Consider the following 20,679-nt stretch of genomic DNA (forward strand, 5'->3'; position numbering starts at 1 on the left):
CAAGTGCTAGGTTAGCGGCTGTCTCAGACCTGCCAAACTGCATGTAAGAAACACTGATTTGCAAGGTGAGACTGCTTTATTCCATGCCTTTTACCAGTTTAAATAACCTGGTATGTTTGTTTTGGAGAGAAAGAGACCTCTGCTGATGATTTGGCTCCTGGTAAAAACCTGAACAATGAACACTGAAAGAATTCTAACTGGGAGAAGTTTCAGCTGGTTTCAATCTGAAATCTTCACCGCTATATGCCACTAAATCCCCCTAAATTTAACACACTGGGCCTTTTAGTAGATATTATATTCAGTAGATATTCAGTAACATGAAAAGACGCTGACGTCAGGGTCCAAAATATATACACAAATAAACTGTGCTATTATGATGCTGAAGTCAAGTCATTGTGGTTGACCTTTAGGCTGCTTTCACACCTGCCATGTTTGGTTCGGTTCAGTCGAACTCAAGTTCATTTGCCCCCTAAGTGCGGTTCGTTTTGAACACAGCAATCGCACTCGGGTGTGCACCAAAACAACCGGACCGAGACCTTCTTGAAGAGGTGGTCCGCTTGTAAATGCTGCCGTGAGAACATGAACCAACTCTAGGCAATTATGCAACGAAATTAGTCCCTGATTCAGACCGAAGCAAGACAACTCTAGGTCTGAAAGCACGTACATCCAGCTCTAAAGCCTGTCTTGACTTATTTTCATGGTTGTAAGAACCATTGGGTCTTTATATTTGTTTGTCTTTGCCTTTAAGCATAAACACACACAGCTAGAATGGACACATGAACAAATTTAGCCTCGGGCTTCACTGTGATGTCCTTGTGTCCTACGTGTGACAACATCAGCCCCTGTGTGACTCTGCTGCCTCCGGCCAGGTCCTTTTATGTTTTTGACCCAGTGGCACATTTCATGTCTCCTGCAGGACCTGGTGAAAAGCCATCTGATGTACGCGGTGCGCGAAGAGGTGGAGGTCTTAAAGGAGCAGATCAAGGAGCTGTTTGAGAGGAACTCTGTGTTGGAGAGGGAGAACGCCGTGCTGAAATCCCTGGCCAACAGCGAGCAGCTGTCTCAGCTGCCCGCCCACTCGGCCACCAGCTCTGGCGCCACGCCCCCGCAGCAAGGACTCAGCCAGCCTCAGCAACAGGCCCAGCCTCCGCTTCAAGCTCAGCCTCAGCCGCAGTCACACCCCCAGCTTCAGCACCACCCCAAACCCCAGCAGATCCAGACGCAGCCTCAGCTCGACCCCGGCCAGCAACAAATGCAACCCAACGTCACCTCCGCTTGAAGTGCATCTGCTCTGCTTAGGGCAAGAAAAAAAAAAAAGAAGAGCATCTTCTCTACAACTTATTACGATTAGTGTATGTGAAATTAAAAAGAAGAAAAAAAAAAACTTTGTCTTCTTAGCCACCAGCTTGACCACAAAGTACAGTGCTTGTGTGTGTGTGTGTGTGTGTGTGTGTGTGTGTGTGTGTGTGTCAGGGTGCGTTAGCAAGCAAGTGCGACTGTGAATCGGTGTCAGAATGTAAGTGTGTATGCATCTGTACTGTGGGCCTTTCCAGTGTTAATGCAATCATCAGAGAGAAAGACAGAGAGACTTAGACGGAGAAAGTGTGCAGAGCCAGAGTATCAGGGAAGGTCGGGGTGTTTGTTTTCATCTTGGCTACGTTCCCAGAGTGGTTGACTGCTGCGTCCAAGCTCGTGGACAGGATGTCTTTTCTTGGACTAGGCTCGAGCCAGACCGGCCCACGACCTGACCTGAAACCTGCTCGACCCGTGGGTGTGGAAAGGGAGGGCTTCGCCTCACATAAGGGACAAACGGGAGGGATTGTCAAAAAGAGAGCGATTATTTTTTTAAATGAGATAACTGAGTGGGTAACGGGGTATTTTTAGCCTTGCTGTTTCATGTTGTAAAGTAAGAAGTGGGAGAGAGAAAGAGAGAGTCTGTTTTTTTTTTTTTTTTTCCGGAGCGCCACACCGCTGCCGTTACTTTTACATCAACTCTTGCATCAGTCTTTTGAGTTCTACTGTTAAGTGTTTTATTTATTACAGGGCTGCTATTTTCATAAATGAACAATTTCACGAAACTCATCTAACAATAGCCCGGTGACTTGTTTCCTTTTTCTTCTACAGTGTTTCAACAGATTGGCCATAGAGAGGCAAAGTCCCTCCCTTTCCGGTGTCTCCCATGGGACCGCATTCCAGAAAAAAAATATGTACAGTAGTCAACAAGAGACAAATATTTTTTGATCCTATTTAAATTGTGCCATGAATGACAAATAATGTTTGTCAATTTAGAAAATAATTTTGCAAATCAATAAAGTCGCAGTTTGTTGTACCATGGCTGCACAATTAATCAGAATATAATGAAATTGCAGGAGTTGCAATTTTTAAATAAATGTAAAATGAATTAAAATAAATAAATAAAAACATACTACTATAAATAAATTGTTAATGTGCTGCGGAGATGCCCTGGCATACAACTCATATTCCAGATGTAAGGGAAATTGCTTGTTTGGTACAGACCCCAACAAAAATCACATTATCATTTATTTTGTTAAAAAAAATCAATTAAAATGAAATTTGGAAAATTACAATTCCTCAAAAATTATGACTCATATTGCCATTTTCAAATTAATTGTAATATGATTTGTTTTCCAATTCCTACAGCCCTACATAGTACCATATAGTTTTGCGTGAAACTGCTCAGTGAACTGTCTCATCTCGAACAATGTACGCCACCGACACCAGCTAGCTAGCTAGTTAAGTAACTTAGCCATGTTCCTTGCACTTTTCTAATGTTGTCTTACCTAGAGATGTTTCGATGCCATTTTTTTGTTTCCCGATTCCGATGCCTGAACTTGCCAATGTATCAGCCGATTCAGAGTACCGATCTGAAAATGCTACTTCAGGCTAGTAAATTCAGCATCTCACTTGCCCAGCCAGGCAAGTGGTGAATAAGACTTAAACTGTTTTTTTCCCCGGAGCTGATGATGGAAGTAGCTAAGGAGTGAGCCATCTTGCTTAGGTAACTTGGGTAACTTTTTTGGCACACACCATATTGGTTTTTGTCCATACATAATTTTTTATTATGAATCCTACGCATTGTTTTAAAAATAAGACCCCTGTTGCTATGTTCCTTCCACAATTGTAACGTTGTACCTAGTTATGTTTGATACCATTTTTTTCCTTCACAATTCTGATACCTGAACTTGCCGATTTATCAGCCGATACCAAGTACCGATCTGAAAGTGCTACTCCCTGCCCAGCCAGGCAAGTGGTGAATAAGACTTAAACAGAGCTGATGATGGAAGTAGCTATGGACTGACCCATCTCACTTCCATCTCATCTCTGCCAAGAGTTGCACAAGCGCTCGCGAGAAAATAGGGGCAGGTAAAGATGAATCTCATAAGCTGAAGCGCAAGCGAGCGTTTAAATTATCCTGGAAACAGGAGTGTAGTTGGGTGTTGTTAGAGGATGTGGGCAAAACTCCAATGAAGTATTGTGCAGTTTGTCGAAAGTTTGAGAGCAAGGCAGATAAAATGGACGTTTTTCAAAGGCGCGTCAGTTTTCCGAAAAAGATCCTAACAATTCACTTTAGTCTTTATTATTTTTTATTGGGGCAAGTAAAATTTGTCTTTGGGCAAGTACATTTCTGACACACTTGCCCGACCTGGCAACGAAAAAAAAAAGTTGAATGATGCTGTTTATTGGAAATCAATTCTTCCCTGTCGCTTTAAAAAGTAGTTTCCAGTGGCTGCACAGTGCAACATTTTGGAGACAGGAAATTGGCGATGCAGATGGTGAGGTGGAAGCCAGACTGTAGAAACTGTCGAATATTTTTTGGAGCACGCAATTTTTGACATTAGTTCGTACGTACATTTTTACTATGGGACCTACACACTGTTTTGTAAATTAAAGTTGTCCTGTGAGTATATCCCAGTACAAAACACATGGACATTGTAGCTTCAGTGAGAGAGAAAGCTACGACATCACCCACCCGACTTTGTAATCACAAATATTTTCCAGGGTTACACTTTTAACAGCTTTACGACAAAGTGACTAACTTGTCTTACAAAATTTTCTTTTAAATTGATGAACGTTATGGCACAATCCAAACAGGATTTTTTTAACCAAAAAAAAAAAAAAAAAAGAGTTATGTCACATGTCGATAACTACTGTACATAATTTTGTCTGAAATAAGACCCCATGGCGGCCCACCGGAAGGGGAGGGACCTCGCCTCTGTGTACTCCCCAGGGGCAATGCTTAATGTTTGATTGTTAAAAATGTAGGCAAAAAAAGACAAATGTTTAACACTAACTCAAATTCTGCGCTGCAGTTGCCAATTCATAGCTCAAGACAAGATCCAGTATGAATGTACATTTTTGTAAAGTATTAAGAGCCTTGATGGGTGACTCTTCACCCGCTGACATCAAATGTTAACGTGAGCCTGCAGGAGGTATTTGATGAAGACTCAATTCTGTCAGTAGTTTTTAACTAAACAAAGTGAATTAGTATTGCCATCACCCCCCTCCTTCATGTTAGTTTCTCCCGATGTTTTTCCTGAGGGGTGTAGGGGGGGGGGAAAGCTGTGAAATCATTCAACCTACTTTGTAACCAAAGATGCAAAGCTGTGTAAATTGATTATTTTTTAAATGCACACTCATGTATTTTTCTTTTTTTTTTTTTGTTACTTCCTCCTTCACAAAATATTTTGTTGCTGTTTGGCATGTTCTGCATGATCTGTAATCTTCAAACCACTTTCTTACCTCATTTTTATTCAGCACTCTTATTGTAAGATAGTCTGTGAACAGTGTAAATGGGGGCAGGGGGAGGGAGGGGGTGAAATGATGCGGAGCGGAGAGGAAAATAACCTAGTGTTACTGACACTAGTCACAGAAAAATGAAGTGAGCCATGTTTTGTTCATTTAAATGGTGTTTGAATTTCATATGCCAATAGTTTTGTTACATTGCAAATTTTAATGTATTTAAATAAAAGCAATATTCAGATTCCAAAATATGTCCGTTTTCTTTTCTTACAAAGTTGCATAAACCGGTTTATTAAAACAATGCAGTGTAAAACAGTCTAGTGTTGAGAACATTTGTAACCTTTTACAATTGACTGGAACACTACGTGAAATATGTGCCAACATCTGGAAGCTCAAATTGCTCATGATAAAGCGCTGGATCTTCTTTTTACCCTCTAAAACAGTGGTTTCCAACCCTCATCTTGAAGGGGCCTCCTTCATATCATCCAGTACCCCTGACTAAGTGACATATTTCATGGATATTTCATGTAACAGTACAGAACAGCTGATAAACTGTAGAATTAACTGTTAAACAAGCTATTTGGATTAATTATTACAGGTTATTCCCAGACAATTTCATTTAGTTTTCCTCACAGAAATGAATGAAATGCTGATATATAGGCCTATTATGTATATTTTTTAAAACGTTTTCTTACACATCTAAAATCTAGAAGGCTTCACAACCCCCCTGTGATGCTCTGGCGGCCCCTAGTGGGGGTTGAGACCCTTAAGTTGGGAACCACTGTTGTACAAGAGCAAGATTCAGGACACACTTATAGATGCCAAAAGTGTGTACGTGTGTTTTCTGGGTACTCAAGTACTTCTCATGGCCACATTAAAAAGGACTTAAGCATTTTTCAACCAGCAGCAAAAAAAGGCTGCAATGTAAACACCAGGCACTTGCACACCATCAATTAATGTCTCCTGTAAGTGTTTGGTTTTGGCACTGACAGACTCAGATTGTTTTTAAAGTGTCTGACAACATTACTGAAAGGATCCCTACAGAGAGAGCTGTTTGTTAAAGAGTAGATGTTGAACCAGAAACAGCTCCCCACCAGACTCCATTTAAAAAAATCAGTAATTTTATCACCATAAAACACGCTTCATCTAGAGTCGATAGGAACCCAATAAATCCCACAAAAACCATCTTGATTTGTCTTTTCACTGTTCCAACAACCACCAGGTCTGGTTTGGTTAAAATAAACCCTTAGTTTACAGACTTAGATGTGAAAATGTGCTGGCTCTATACACAGTAAAATTACTAGTTTTTTTAAATGGAGTCTGGTGGGTTTGGCAATGGGGATGTTTCTGGTTAAACAAAAAAGGATCTAAATCTTTAAAGCAGGGGTGTCAAACTCATTTTCGTTCTTCGATTTGATCGCGGGTGGGCCGAACCAGTAAACATTTTAAAAACGCTAATCATTTACGAAACAGATGACAAACAGCCTGTGAGGTCTTCAGAGGAATAAACACAATTTCAACAATATTTGTCAGTTTTTCCACATTCAGTCTGTCGACTACTCATGTCATTACATGTGCATTTTTCTGTACATTTCCACTCCTGTGTAGTAATCCCAACATCACCACATCACACTTAAGTGAAAGAAAAGAACTGTCTCCTGGTCAGGGTGAAAAGCCTCTGAAGCAGCATTAAGCATGACGAAAGCTACTCACTGTTTAAATTGCTCATGGCACCTCTCAGCCTGCACAACTGTCATCCAGTGAGCTGGATTGGACCCTTTGACGGGCCAGTTCTGGCCTCTGAGCCATATGTTTGACACCCCTGCTTTAAAGAAAAGGCCTCTCTGTAAGGGTCCAAGAGAAATAAGAAAGAAAAAGGACGTACATTGACAGCGTGAATGTGCCCTGAGTGGTTCCACTGCAGCCTGCTGCCTTATACAATCTTAAAAACTATTAAACACAATACCTGAGGATATATAACCGCAAGCTGTGATTCAGGGGTTCAAGCCGGCATGGACCTTTATAAGTTGAAAGCTGGGAAGGATCAAAACCTTTGACAGTTCACAACACTTGCATTATTAACCCACAGGCTCTCTGACAATCAGAGAGATGCTTATTCAACTACAACCAAATCTCTGCTGAGCCATGCTCTCCTTTGATGACCCTTGTGGTCAACTGCAGAAACATTTGAGGGCATGTTTCAGCAGCTTTATTAAAAATATCCATTGGGTGGAGATGTTTGGATAAACTGTGACTGATTTACAGCCAAATTTGCACAAGGCCAGAGTAATTGTTTGGAGCTTGTGGCACCTCTATTCAGCTGTTTCACAATAACACGTACTTAACCACTGTTACGACACATGTCCTTGGAGTTTTGCAAAAACAGGACAAACAATGTCAGGATTGAACCCCTAATTAGAGTTCAGGTTGAAAAAAAGCTGAGTTACCCTGCTAGAAAGAAGGTGGCTGGTTTATATCTGACAGCCAGATGGCGCTGTTTGATTACAGGAGAAGACAAAGCGTTTCACACAGTGTGCTCCGAACTGATGTGAAGCTGTATACCAGATCTTTAAAGAGAAACTCATTTATTTGAAGAAACATTACAAAACAATTCCAAAAAAACAAAAAAGGTATAGAGACAAACGTGCCACCCGAGCAGATACATAGAGGTCCTCTCTGAAAAGAAATACTTCCGAGCGGCCTTCATGATAGTGTCACCTGTTCCAGTCCAAAGTGGAGGGAAAAAAAGCTCCTTCCTTCCCAGTAAAGACATCCACAATACAAACAGCGGAGTACAATGATATCGACAATGAATGGGAACTTATTTTAAACAAACCCTTCCACTGACACCTGCACACTTGAGTTCTCACAGACGAGCCGTCGTGCCTGTCGCCCCACTGTCACCTCCCTCCTGTTAGTAAAGTCAGTCAGTGGGTCCGCACGTCCCATCCGTCACAAAGGTGGGGTTCACTGTGTGGGTCTGAGCAGGACGAAAGGTCTTCGGAGTGTTATCTACTCGTTGCCTGTTTTCTTGTCTGCTAACCCACAGTGACAAATCGGCTGCCTTTGCTGATGTGTGCCGTGGCGGTGCGTCGATCTTTCAGGATGCGGAATCGCTCATTGAGGGTGATCGATGTTTGCTGTGGAAAGAAAAGGACACCGGAAACATGTTAACTTTTATCAAATCAAGTTTATTTATGTAGGACATTTAAAAACAACCGCAGTTGACCAAAGTGCTGTACAGAATAAAGGAATGACACAAATATCCACCTTATTCCTAGCCCCCGTGATACCTTGCGCGAATTATGTGCGTTACCTCCGGCGTTGAACTCGAGTACTTGATTATTCTTTCCAAGAGCAATTTGGAAATAAAACATGGAACACACCACCTGTTATAGCTTTATCTATACTTGTGCCATCTCTGACAGCCATCTCAAAGCATTGTTCTCTTTTTTTCAATCAACCGAGCACACTAGCAATTAGCTTGCCTTGGTTCGTTAAAATATTGTTCACTTTAACATGGCCCGAGCTAGCTTAAGGTAAACATCTGCTCCTTCTAAAGATGATTTATGATGACATATTAAGAGATACTAACACATTTGGCAAAGATTTAACATAATTCAGTATTAACTGTAGCTCCATTTAAAGTGAATAAATGTGATGTTTCCCAGCTAATCCTCCGCTCGTTTGCGTTAACGACGCAGTTTACACGTTTTTTTAACTTCTGATTTATTATAACTGTTCTGAGTGAAACATGAAGCTGAATGTAGCAGCAGTCATCAGTAATAGTCATATAAAGTGGTCGTAAAAGAAATAACTTTTGGCGTTTTTTTTTTTTTTCTATGACATAAAAGAAGTACGGTAAATCAGTAACACATTCTCAGCCCTAATGACTAAACACATATTTATAGTTTGTTGCTGAGTTTATTTTAAAACAAGCAATTTTCTAATGTAGGTTGAGAATGAAGTCAGACGGGGAAAGACAGGGATATCATGTACTGACGTTGAGTGACGGACTTGTCAGTGTCATTCTCTTCGCTATGTCTCGTGAAACTCTTGTGGTTTTATTTCTCATATCAACGGTACCTTTGGCAACAGGAACAATCCTTTTTTGTTCTGGTTACATGTTCAACACACAGTTGCCCGAAGACAAAATTGAGTTTAGACTGGTTGTTAGTCGTTACAGACAGGGACAGTGCAACAGGTACCAGAGCTCTGTAAAGACATTTTAGAGTTTAGTTAAATATTTGTTAAGAAACAAATCAGTATTTATGAAACTGAAGGCAAATTACTTTTGAAAAGAACCAGCGTTGGCGATTAGCCACCAAGAGTAGCCACTGGGACTAATCACAGTCTATGGGACTAACTGGCTTACTGCTACTTCCACTGTCTCACTGGAAGTTGCGCCCATAATCATTTCTGCAGTAGTGCCCTCAGGAATAAGGTGGATAAAATAGAATTAAAGCGGTAAGAACAGTTACATACGTAAAAAAGGTTTTAAAATACTAAAATATGAAAACCACTACAAACAACCAAAGTACATTGAAAACATGTACGTTTTAAGAATTGTCCTACAAGTGTCAATAGAGGAGGAGGATTTGATTGAGAGTGGAAGGCTACTCAACCGAAATTATTACTGACTCTGCGGTGGTTCCAAAAAGAGGAGCAGCTTCAGTAGTGTGGAATAAACTGAGGCGTCCGGACTTCTCAGACTCTTGTAGTGAGTTACCGCTCAGAGGGAACTAATTCAGCGGCTCCTCTGGCAGCAGCACAGTGTCTCTCCCTCTCCTCATTAATGCAAAAGGCATTCGTTAAATTATTTTAAATCTAGAATACCACTTTGCCATCAACTTGCAGTTACAGTCTACATCCATGTCTGTGAAAACATGGACGCTTCACACACATCTTCCCCCGGCAGCACAGGAGATCTGTACAATCAGCACAGTTTCAAGGTGGACACTCAAGATTAGTGTCACCAGTTCAGCGTCTGACCAAATGTCTCTCTTTCTGTTCCTGAGATAGGATGGTGAGTAATGGCCAGGAAGTGTTTTTGCAGAACATTATGATGTCACAGTGAAGTCGACCTTTGGGATATGAAATGTCATCACTCCATCATTTAACCACCAAATTCTAATCAGTTCATTCTTGAGTCCAAGTGGATGTTTGTGTCAAATTTGAGGAAATCTCCTCAAGGCCTTCTTTAGATAACACAAAATGAGATGGGCGCAAGATCATGGTGACCTTGACTTTGGACCCATGACCACTAAAATCTAATCAGCTTATGATTGAGTCCCGGAACTCTGTGCACAAAATTTAAAACAAAAATCCCTAAAGCCGCTCCCGAGATATCGCATTCATGAGACAGATGAGGTCACAATGACCTTGACCTCTGACCCATGACCCCCAAAATCTTAAAAGTTCATTGTTGAGTCCATGTTGACAGTTGTGCTAAATTTGAACTTGAGACATTCTTGAGATAAAGCGTACATGAGAATGGGAAAGAGGAACTGACAACCCGAACACATAATGCCTCTGGCCACAGCTATCACCGGCACATAAGGCATAAAAATAGATGTTACCAATTATTTTGCAACTTTACAATGCAACTTGGGGAAAAATAAAGATGAATAAAATCCTACGTTCCATATCTTGGCATTTGTAAGACATTTTAAAGATTCATTTAGGGTATTTTAATACCAATTAAGGCCTCATTCTTAGATTAATGATTTGAATGCCTTTTAAGAGTTTAAGAATTCGCAAGAATCCTGATTTAAGTATGTAGAATTTAAGCAGCATGCTCTCACCGGTTTTCCAACACTGTTGATGTCAAATTGCAGAGGCACTCCTTTTGGTATTTTCTTCTCTGCTGTTTCCACCTTGACAGGAGCAGAAATGACAGCTGGAGGATGCAGAGTCCAAGCAGTGGGAGGCCTACGAGGATGTCAAATGGTCAGTCAGTTTCATCTGCAGGCGTCTCGTGTGTGATGTTTGGTGTGAAAGTCAAAACCAACGTGAATATCTTCAAATGTCTTTATGTATATCGTAAAATACACGAATACAGCTGTTACTAGGTATTAACAAAATGATGCACATGTGGGAACAAACATGATCTGACACCAGTGTGCAAAGATTGAGACATTTACTCAGGCTGAGTCCTGGCTGTGGGGTTGTCAATTGAAACGGTCAAGATCCCATTGCTGGTTGTCGATGTGCGCCACCTGGTGGACAAACAGAGGAGCTGCACTGTATTACGCAAACACAGACACTGACTCTAAAAATGGAAAACAATGGTCTTCTTTCCCCTCCAAATGATTCATATCCTCAGTGCGATTTCCTTTTCATCATACACGCACATACGACTGAGGAACACAAACAATTAGACATTTATGACTAGAGTCAAAATAAACTCTGACATCTGAGAATACTCACTGCCGAGTTCTGACTGGAGGACTGCGAGGACTCGGCTTTTGCACCTGGGCCTGTACCTGTAACACAGAGCAGTGGATACAAAGAATAAACATAATGGTCTATTGATGAGTGATTTAGTCTGAGACAGATTTAATGCTGCGTTCCAGACAACTCAGAACTCGAACATAGATAGAGTCCCTTTAGGAGATTGAAAGTTGGAAATTTCAACTGGTAAATTCCGGCCTCTGACTTTGACTAGAACACAGCATAAGACTTAAAATGCTGAGAAAAACGCTTTATAGTACACATGCTAATAGTGTATGAAGCATTTAGTTTAATCAAAATATACAGCACATTCAGCAACTCTCAATGACACACACACAACCCAACATGTACCTTGAGTCCTCTGTGGAAAAGAAACGTGGCCTGTCGTGCTTCCCTCTGAGTCTGCTGGACAGGCGGCAGTGGTCTGCATGAGAGCAACACAAACACAGGACTGAAATCCAGCTACGTTCAGTGTCGATCTATCAAAGTGTACTGTGTGTGTGTGATGTGGTACACACCGCACCACACAAAGCAGCAAATTTAGATCAGTCTTTATTCCTTTATACATGCTTGAAGTGGAACTACTCTCCAGATTTTGGAGTCGTATGTGTGTGTGATGACAGTTAAAGACACCAATCCCACAATTCTCCTTGTGTTCAGAGAGAGCTACACACAAGTACACCATACAAATGTACAGAAGAAGACAATGGTCTCACCGTCGTCGCAGCTGAAACGGTCTCCTGACCGCTGTTGCATTCTGGACTCTGTGTGGATCAGGCTGCCTGTACGGCCGCCTCTGTACCTCTGGCTTCCTGTATGGGGCTTCAGTGCGTTGAATGAAGGGCTTTGTTTTCTGTCTTGCTTTCTGAAAACAGAGGTGCAGTGGATTGTAGAAGGATTCGGTATCACCAAAGGCAAAACTTTTAAAAGCTGCACTACTTCTAAAAATAAGACAACACTGATAGTTCATGCTACTTTTGAACATGAGCGATGCACAATCAGATGCCAATTTTAAGGTAGAGGATGACTTAAGCTCTGACCATGTTTAAGAACCACCATTGAGCCTTGATTTAAATAAATGCACTATGCTGAATCTATGAATTGCTGTCTGAAATCAAGTGGGATGCGGCTTGATACTAAAAACCTGAAAGCAATGAGACAGAAGAGAACAGTAGCTTTATCGTGAAACTCTTCGAGGAACACATCAACCCCATAATGATCATTTAATTACTCACCCCAGGTGACGCTAAATTCATGAGGAAAACTTTGTTTTTCTAAAATGCCTCTGGTGAACAAAGAATCCAAAAACAGAGTGTTCTTGATGAACTGAAGTCATAGGAGACCACGTTTAACAACAGCAAAAGTACATCAAAAAATCTGTTTACTAACTCTCGCACAGCTTGTGCAGAATAATCCGAGTCTTATTTATCCAGTCATATGCTCTGTACTTTCCAAGCACATACATTTCTGCTAATATGTCAGTTTCTAAAACACATCGACACAAAGACGAGTAGTGCACTTGTGCTGTTCCAAGTGTTTCAAATAATAAGGATTTAGTGAAAATGCTTGGGTTTGGAAAGTACTGACCATTCAACTGGATAACTGTATGTAAACTGTATGTAAATGTATGTTTTGATATAGTTTTGCTGCTGTTACACACAGACCTCTTTTACTTCCGTTCATCAAGAATTTTCTCAGTTTTTGGATTCTTTGTTCACTGTCTAAGAATGCAAGAAATCTTCATGAATCCAATGTAACACTGGTGGAGTAACTAATATACAAATTAAGGACACATCAAGCAGATGATCGGCCTTTGGTCAATGATTTGTTATCGGTGAGCATCTGCCACCCGAGTTTTTATTGTGTGCCACATTGTTGGCACCAGTCGGCTGTTTTTCAGGCAATTCAGCATTTTGAATAGGCGTCAGAGATGGCAGAGCACCCGAGGAGAGAAATGGAAGTGAGGAACGCATTGGCTGAGGTCAAGAGGGCGTTAGAGTAACTAACTTGTTAAATAAGGTATACTTTTCTTTAGCCATTAGCTGTGTCTTAGTTCAGGGGCTGCAGCCTTTGAAGGACGCGACCTTCACGATTGACATCAGCCAAATCCTTTTATTTTTTATATATATATATATATATATATATTCATATATATATACACACACAAATATATATTTATATATATATATATATATTTATATATATACACATACATATATACACACACACACACACACACACACACACACACACAGTACAGGCCAAAAGTTTGGACACACCTTCTCATTCAATGCGTTTTTTCTTTATTTATACTATTGTATACTATTTACATTGTAGATTCTCACTGAAGGCATCAAAACTATGAATGAACACATGTGGAGTTATGTACTTAACAAAAAAAGGTGAAATAACTGAAAACATGTTTTATATTTTAGTTTCTTCAAAATAGCCACCCTTTGCTCTGATTACTGCTTTGCACACTCTTGGCATTCTCTCCATGAGCTTCAAGAGGTAGTCACCTGAAATGGTTTCCACTTCACAGGTGTGCCTTATCAGGGTTAATTAGTGGAATTTCTTGCTTTATCAATGGGGTTGGGACCATCAGTTGTGTTGTGCAGAAGTCAGGTTAAAAACGAGTGGCCATCATTACTTTAAGAAATGAAGGTCAGTCAGTCCGGAAAATTGCAAAAACTTTAAATGTGTCCCCAGGTGGAGTCGCAAAAACCATCAAGCGCTACAACGAAACTGGCACACATGAGGACCGACCCAGGAAAGGAAGACCAAGAGTCACCTCTGCTTCTGAGGATAAGCTCATCCGAGTCACCAGCCTCAGAAATCACAAGTTAACAGCAGCTCAGATCAGAGACCAGATGAATGCCACACAGAGTTCTAGCAGCAGACCCATCTCTAGAACAACTGTTAAGAGGAGACTGCGCCAATCAGGCCTTCATGGTCAAATAGCTGCTAGGAAACCACTGCTAAGGAGAGGCAACAAGCAGAAGAGATTTGTTTGGGCCAAGAAACACAAGGAATGGACATTAGACCAGTGGAAATCTGTGCTTTGGTCTGATGAGTCCAAATTTGAGATCTTTGGTTCCAACCGCCGTGTCTTTGTGAGGCGCAGAAAAGGTGAGCGGATGGATTCCACATGCCTGGTTCCCACTGTGAAGCATGGAGGAGGAGGTGTGATGGTGTGGGGTGTTTTGCTGGTGACACTGTTGGGGATTTATTCAAAATTGAAGGCACACTGAACCAGCATGGCTACCACAGCATCCTGCAGCGACATGCCATCCCATCCGGTTTGTGTTTAGTTGGACGATCATTTATTTTTCAACAGGACAATGACACCAAACACACCTCCAGGCTGTGTAAGGGCTATTTGACCAAGAAGGAGAGTGATGGAGTGCTGTGGCAGATGACCTGGCCTCCACAGTCACCGGACCTGAACCCAATCGAGATGGTTTGGGGTGAGCTGGACCGCAGAGTGAAGGCAAAGGGGCCAACAAGTGCTAAACACCTCTGGGAACTCCTTCAAGACTGTTGGAAAACCATTTCAGGTGACTACCTCTTGAAGCTCATGGAGAGAATGCCAAGAGTGTGCAAAGCAGTAATCAGAGCAAAGGGTGGCTATTTTGAAGAAACTAGAATATAAAACATGTTTTCAGTTATTTCACCTTTTTTTGTTAAGTACATAACTCCACATGTGTTCATTCATAGTTTTGATGCCTTCAGTGAGAATCTACAATGTAAATAGTCATGAAAATAAAGAAAACGCATTGAATGAGAAGGTGTGTCCAAACTTTTGGCCTGTACTGTGTGTATAGATAGATAGATCGATAGATAGATAGATTTTTTTTTTTTATTACTTGAGGAGATGATTCACTGCCAGAGACACCACTGTTTGATATATTTCAGGCTGATGGAGGACCAATATCAGGTAAACTAGCTAACAGAAATGTTAACAACAGTAAACTGTTAGTTAACTTAATATATAATCGTCACCGGCGCGCAATGCATCTTGGATAGGCTGCGCCACGAAGGACTCATCCGACGCATTCTCCAAATTCCGGGAAAGAAGGCTGCATTTCTCAGCCGCATTTGATGAAGCCTTCAAAATGAGACAGCCTTGGTCACACAGCCTTGAGACACAGCTACTGAGTTCTTCAGCAGAAACATTTCATGGTGGTTGGTGTTACTGTTCATCGGCGCACAGTAAATATGCTCTGTTCTTTCTACAGTGGCTTGTGTTGTTAATGTGCTAACTGGCTAACTAGCATCAAGACGGTCTTCCGGTTTCTGTTTTTGAATGACGAATACAGACTACCACTGCCTGCTGGTATGGAATCGTGATTCCTATTAAGCAGGCACAAAACGTATGTCAGCTGTAATCTTTACGGTGTGTAAATGTGCAATTTTTTGGCTGAGACATGGCAACATCAGGGGCCTTCACTGCTAGTTCTCTGAAGTTGTTTTGGTGTGTCTGGGACTGAAAGGAAAGAAAGACATTTGTCAGATATCAGACAACTCATTACACTCCGTTTCCATCTTCAGTCTGAAACTGCGTCCACTTTAAGCAATTTCCAGGTGGGATGAATAATGTATCCACCTGAAACTAACATCATATTAAGTCCACACCGTGTATCCATGTCAAAATACTGGTTTTGCCAGAGTTTTAAGAGTGTAGTGGAGTGAAGTAAAACATGTCAGGTGATATTGTAAGACTTGTCTATTTAGAAGCGTTGAAGTGCAACTTTTTGTCCGAGACACAGGTGACGTGAGGCAACGCAACAGTCAGCCTTAGTTGCCACTACTTCTTTGATGTTGGTTTGGTGTGTCTGAGCCATAATAGCACCCATTCACCCCAATCATCTTCTGCATGTATATCTGCTGAATTTCACTGTGTGAGAGATCAAACTTGAATTTCTGTATGTGGTTTGGAAATAATTAGAATTTAAAGATAACTTTGATAAGAGTAAGAAAAAAGTAATGACTGCCCAAGTGAGACGCCACAACTGAATATTAAGTATGTAAAACACAGCTTTAATGATAACTGACTGAAGTTTAATAGAAAATCAGGGATGTGGCGGGCTGCGGTAGTTCAAAGTCACAATTGCATCTGCCGAGATTCTTATCAAACCCTTCTTGCCTCGACTAGATAAGAACTCCGGGATGATGGGAAACAAATGGAAAAGTTTCTAAGGTCGACTCATCTAGAGCAGACAACAGGAGGGGGAGCAAATTCGCTGTTCCGGATACCAGACAATGATGTCTGTTGCCAGGCGATAGGATGTGGAGAAAACTCTGCCTCTGGGCGTGATGAAGGTCAATGTGGATCCAGGTCATTAAAGCAGGAGGAGTACGGTCTGTAGGTGTGTCTGATTGTTAACTAGAGGAGCAAGACTGGTGTTGGTTACCAAGGTAACAAATAAAAATGCAGACATCTTTGAGAAGTATTTGAACTGTGTCTTTCTTGAGTCTTTGTCAGCTAGTGATGTACAAGGTCTTTGCCGAAGCTGGTCAAGCTTGAGTGCAGTATCAGCAGCACATAGATAAAGTATCATTATGCTCTCAATGTTCAATCATCATTTCCTTTTCTTTCTTTTAGGTTTAGTGTGCCTTGGCGTGGTGGCTGGTGCATTTTATACCTCTCATTTCAGCAGGACAGAGGGTTGTTTGTCAACCTAAACAAGGCTAAACATTGACATTATTACGTTAAATATTATTTCCCCATTACACTTTGTATTCAAGAGATAGAGTCTACAACCACACCAATACATTTTTGTTTTAAAATGCAGTACTATTGCTACAGATACACCCAGTGTCCATACTACTCCGGTATTTCGGAACCTCTGAAAAGGAGACCTTTGAAAACGCTGCATATCAGGTTTGCATTTTAGTCTGCACAGGCACAGACAGAGACTTTTGGAAATGACGATACAGACACCCACATTCACTTCCCGATTGGGTCTTGTTAGTCATGACATATCAATTCAGAACATTAAAGGGGAACTTTAACCATTTTCAGATTTCATACATGTTGTTCCTAGGGTATGAGAGTGTCTAAAAATAATAGTAAAAATGAGAAACTCTCACCCAAATCTAAAAAACAAGAGTGCTTAAACTCAAATTTCTGATGTCATAGGGTATAACGTCTAGAGCTGCTTAGGGGTAGGAATCACCATTAGATCCACAATAGAATATTACTAAGATTTTTAATATGTTGCAAAATGCTATATGTGTATATGTATGTTTATTACAATTTTTCAACTGTAAATTATGTCCCCAAAGGAAAACTTTGTCAACATCTGTTTTATCTAAGAAGGTGACGTTTTCAGTCTGTTCGTCTCACTTCAGCTTTTTTTTTTTTTTTTTTTTTTTTTTAAACAGCAGCAAAATGTATCTAGAGGACCAAAAAAGCAATTGATTATATTATTCAAGTAGGCCGCCAAAACTTTAACTTGTATTTGTAATATTAATTTTATTTATATATATATATATATATATATATATATATATATATAAAAAAATCCATACTTGGGACTGTGTGACGATACAATATTGCCACACAAAAAAATCTCCGCACTATGCTGTATCAATTTTCCCCCACCCCTTGAGCAGCTCCATAGACAATGAAATGGGAAAGATGTTTTAGATGACACTGAGAGCACCCAGGGGAATGGTCTGAGTGTATGAGTCAGACCTCTATTTCAGAACTGAGAACATTACAATAGAGTTAAGCTTATTTGGGCAGAAAAAACACATTCTGTGGGTCTACAAAATTCATTGTCTACGGAGCTGCTCCATCCTTTATACTCTGCCACTCATTTTCCACCAATATTTGCGCATCTACACAAGTTTTTCAATATGAATAAACCCGCTAAAAAAATAGGTGATTGACTCCTCTCCCATTGCCAGTAGACGCGATCTGTGTGCACGGCTCTGAAGCAGAATAGTATGCCTTTGTGTGTTTTGGTTTTTTTTTTTCGTGTGTCACATTCAATGTCACGGATAGACCAGAAAGCAGGTTAGTAAACACAGAGAGCAGCATGGAGGCCTGTGAAAACTTCACGGTGGTTACTTCTTTTAATATTGTGAATATTTATTCAGTCTGTCTTTCAAATTTGGTACAGACTAATTTAGATCAATGTTTGAGCGCTGCCTGGGCAGAGACAGACGTTATTTTATGGTGGCGCATCATCGCCAAAATTAGCGCGTTCACCCGGTGTAGTGTTTCCATTAATGCCAATCAGAGCCAAAGCTGAATACCACTGATTACAGCACAGTCATTTGACCTGGGAGTGAATGTTGGTTGTAACTTTTCCTATTACGTTACAAAACCAGGTGTCAGCAGCTGTTAGTGGTTTTTTGTGCAGTAGAAAAAGGGCTTAAGACATCACATGTTTGAGACTTACTTCTCTGCTTTGTGGCTTTGAGAAAGAGTTGCTCATGATCACAAATTAAACTTTCCATAGACATAACATATTAGAACTCTTAATTAGGGTAGGTTTCCCTTCTTGGGTGGGTTCTCCTTTCTCATTGCCACGGCTTCCTCTGGTGATAGATAATACTCCCGCCATCCCTTTAGTATGTTGCTGAATTTGCTTTGCAATGACTCCCAACCTGTTTTCCACCACCTAGACCACCTTATACTCATCATGGTATTTTCAGTAACAGATCCACCTCGTCCTTGGCCTAAGCAAAGTAATCTCTGGTCTTCCTTTTTGCTATCTACGTAGTACTTTCTGTAGCTATGCAACCAAATCAAAGTAGGCAGTCTGCTTCCTGTTTACACTGCCACACACCTAGTGTACATGAATGGCCGGGTGACCTGCATTTTTCCCGCAACCAGCACACTTTAAGCACTACTGTATATGAGCCTCTCTTCCTAACGAATTTACACAGGGAAATAAGTTAATGTGGTGCACCAACAATCAGATACCCTCCAATACAGACACCTCACATCATTACAATGACACAGTCCAAAAGGAAGGACTTATAATGATGATTCCTACATTCTGAGCACATGTCCTCTTACTCATTTGCCAGCAGCCTACAGTGACGATTCAAGCCAAAACCAGAGGCTACCACCAGCGCCCAGACATGTGTCCCTGTCTTGTGTGCACTCCAGTATTATATTACCTGGTTGATTGCTGCTCTGTTGAGTGTGCCAACTCGTTTCAGCAGGGCACCTGGCCGCCTGGCTGCCAGTCCTGTGATAACCCCTTGACCCTTTCGCCGTACAGGTGGGGGAGGGACTCTTCTGTTTCTTAATTTAGATGCTCCTCCTCGGGGAACGCCACCTCCTGGTAAAGATAACATTAGCAACATACAGAGTTGTTTCATCAGAAAAAGGCAAAAGGTTACCAACGTACGGAGATCCATTTGTCTAAATGTCTGTGTGAGCAGACAATCTGCGTGTAAATGCGTCATCTGTAAATATAAAACAACTTCCACAAATGTAAAAAAGGTTTGTAAACTCATCATAATATTTTGCAAATATAAACAGATCTGCACATAAAACAACAAACAAACATACCACTTAGTGAGCATAAAACACAAAGACACAAGCATAGAATTGAGATTCACAAATAAAAACTGGAATCACAAATATCCGTTGAAAGCTGTAAACGTTAAGAAGATAGTCACAAATGTTTTTAATTTATTTGTGCATTTATTAAGCCTATTCACAGATATTTACTTTATTTGTGGAAGTTTGCAAATCCATTTAATAATAGATCTATCTAATGTGAATTTCCCCAGTGAGGGATCAATAAAGTTTACCTTATCTTAATTGCAAAGTCATTTTTAGAGTTTACAATCTTTTTTAGTATTTGTGGAAGTTACTTTATAGTTACAGATTACACATTAACACACGGATTGTCTATCTGTTCGTACAAATAATTAGACATATCTGTCTGCATATAAATCAAGCAAATGACAACTGAGAAAGCACTGACACACACCTCTCTGGAAAGCTCCAGCAGTTCTTGGTGTAAGTCCCTTTGCTTGGGTTAAACGGCCTTTCTTCTTGACTGGTCGGCGTGTCGCTGGGCCCTGTCTCCTTTTCAACTGTTGCTCTTTTTTGTTCAACCGGATGATGTCATCTGTTAAATTTATCACATGTGTAAGAGTAAACAGGGGCGCCTGAATGCTCAAATGAGATGTATTTAGCTAGCTAGCTAGCTACAGACAACCTCCCACCCGCTAGTAGCTAGCATTAGCTTACACTCTATTTTAGTAACGTTAGTGTTTACTATCGAGGACCTTACCTAATGACATGTCGACTTTGTCGAGAACCGCTGGTTTTCTCCCCCGAGCTGCTGTAAAATCACCTTCGTTCATACTTTAAAACAACAAATTGCCCCGAGTGCAAAGAAAAATGCAATAGTATTTAGCTGCAGTCGTGCTAGCTGTTCGTCCCTTTTGAGGCTACGCTACCACAGGATCCTCCCCCGAGCGTAAACG

General features: G+C 40.8%; 2 protein-coding genes across 3 annotated transcripts in view; one reads left to right on the top strand and one right to left on the bottom strand.

Annotated features, from left to right (window-relative positions):
* Window positions 1–4,166, top strand: part of LOC125901929 (TSC22 domain family protein 2-like) — a 38,092-nt gene extending 33,926 nt beyond the window's left edge. For both annotated transcript variants that reach the window (XM_049597954.1, XM_049597955.1), the window contains one exon: window positions 917–4,166. In XM_049597954.1, coding sequence (XP_049453911.1) covers window positions 917–1,279 — 363 coding nt within the window. In that variant the 3' untranslated portion in view covers window positions 1,280–4,166. The remainder of the gene's footprint in view (window positions 1–916) is intronic.
* A 401-nt stretch (window positions 4,167–4,567) lies between these two features.
* On the bottom strand, window positions 4,568–20,668 carry LOC125901938 (UAP56-interacting factor-like). The gene is made up of 9 exons (XM_049597977.1): window positions 20,484–20,668; window positions 20,178–20,318; window positions 19,354–19,517; window positions 11,931–12,079; window positions 11,566–11,638; window positions 11,191–11,246; window positions 10,905–10,979; window positions 10,566–10,692; window positions 4,568–7,901 (listed from the first exon to the last, which is right to left on the bottom strand). The coding sequence occupies exons 1-9, from the start codon at window positions 20,554–20,556 to the stop codon at window positions 7,800–7,802; spliced, it is 960 nt and encodes a 319-aa protein (XP_049453934.1). The 5' UTR covers window positions 20,557–20,668; the 3' UTR covers window positions 4,568–7,799.
* Between the last annotated feature and the right edge of the window lie 11 nt (window positions 20,669–20,679).

This window comes from Epinephelus fuscoguttatus, linkage group LG15 (genome assembly GCF_011397635.1).
Source record: "Epinephelus fuscoguttatus linkage group LG15, E.fuscoguttatus.final_Chr_v1".
NCBI lineage: Eukaryota > Metazoa > Chordata > Actinopteri > Perciformes > Serranidae > Epinephelus > Epinephelus fuscoguttatus.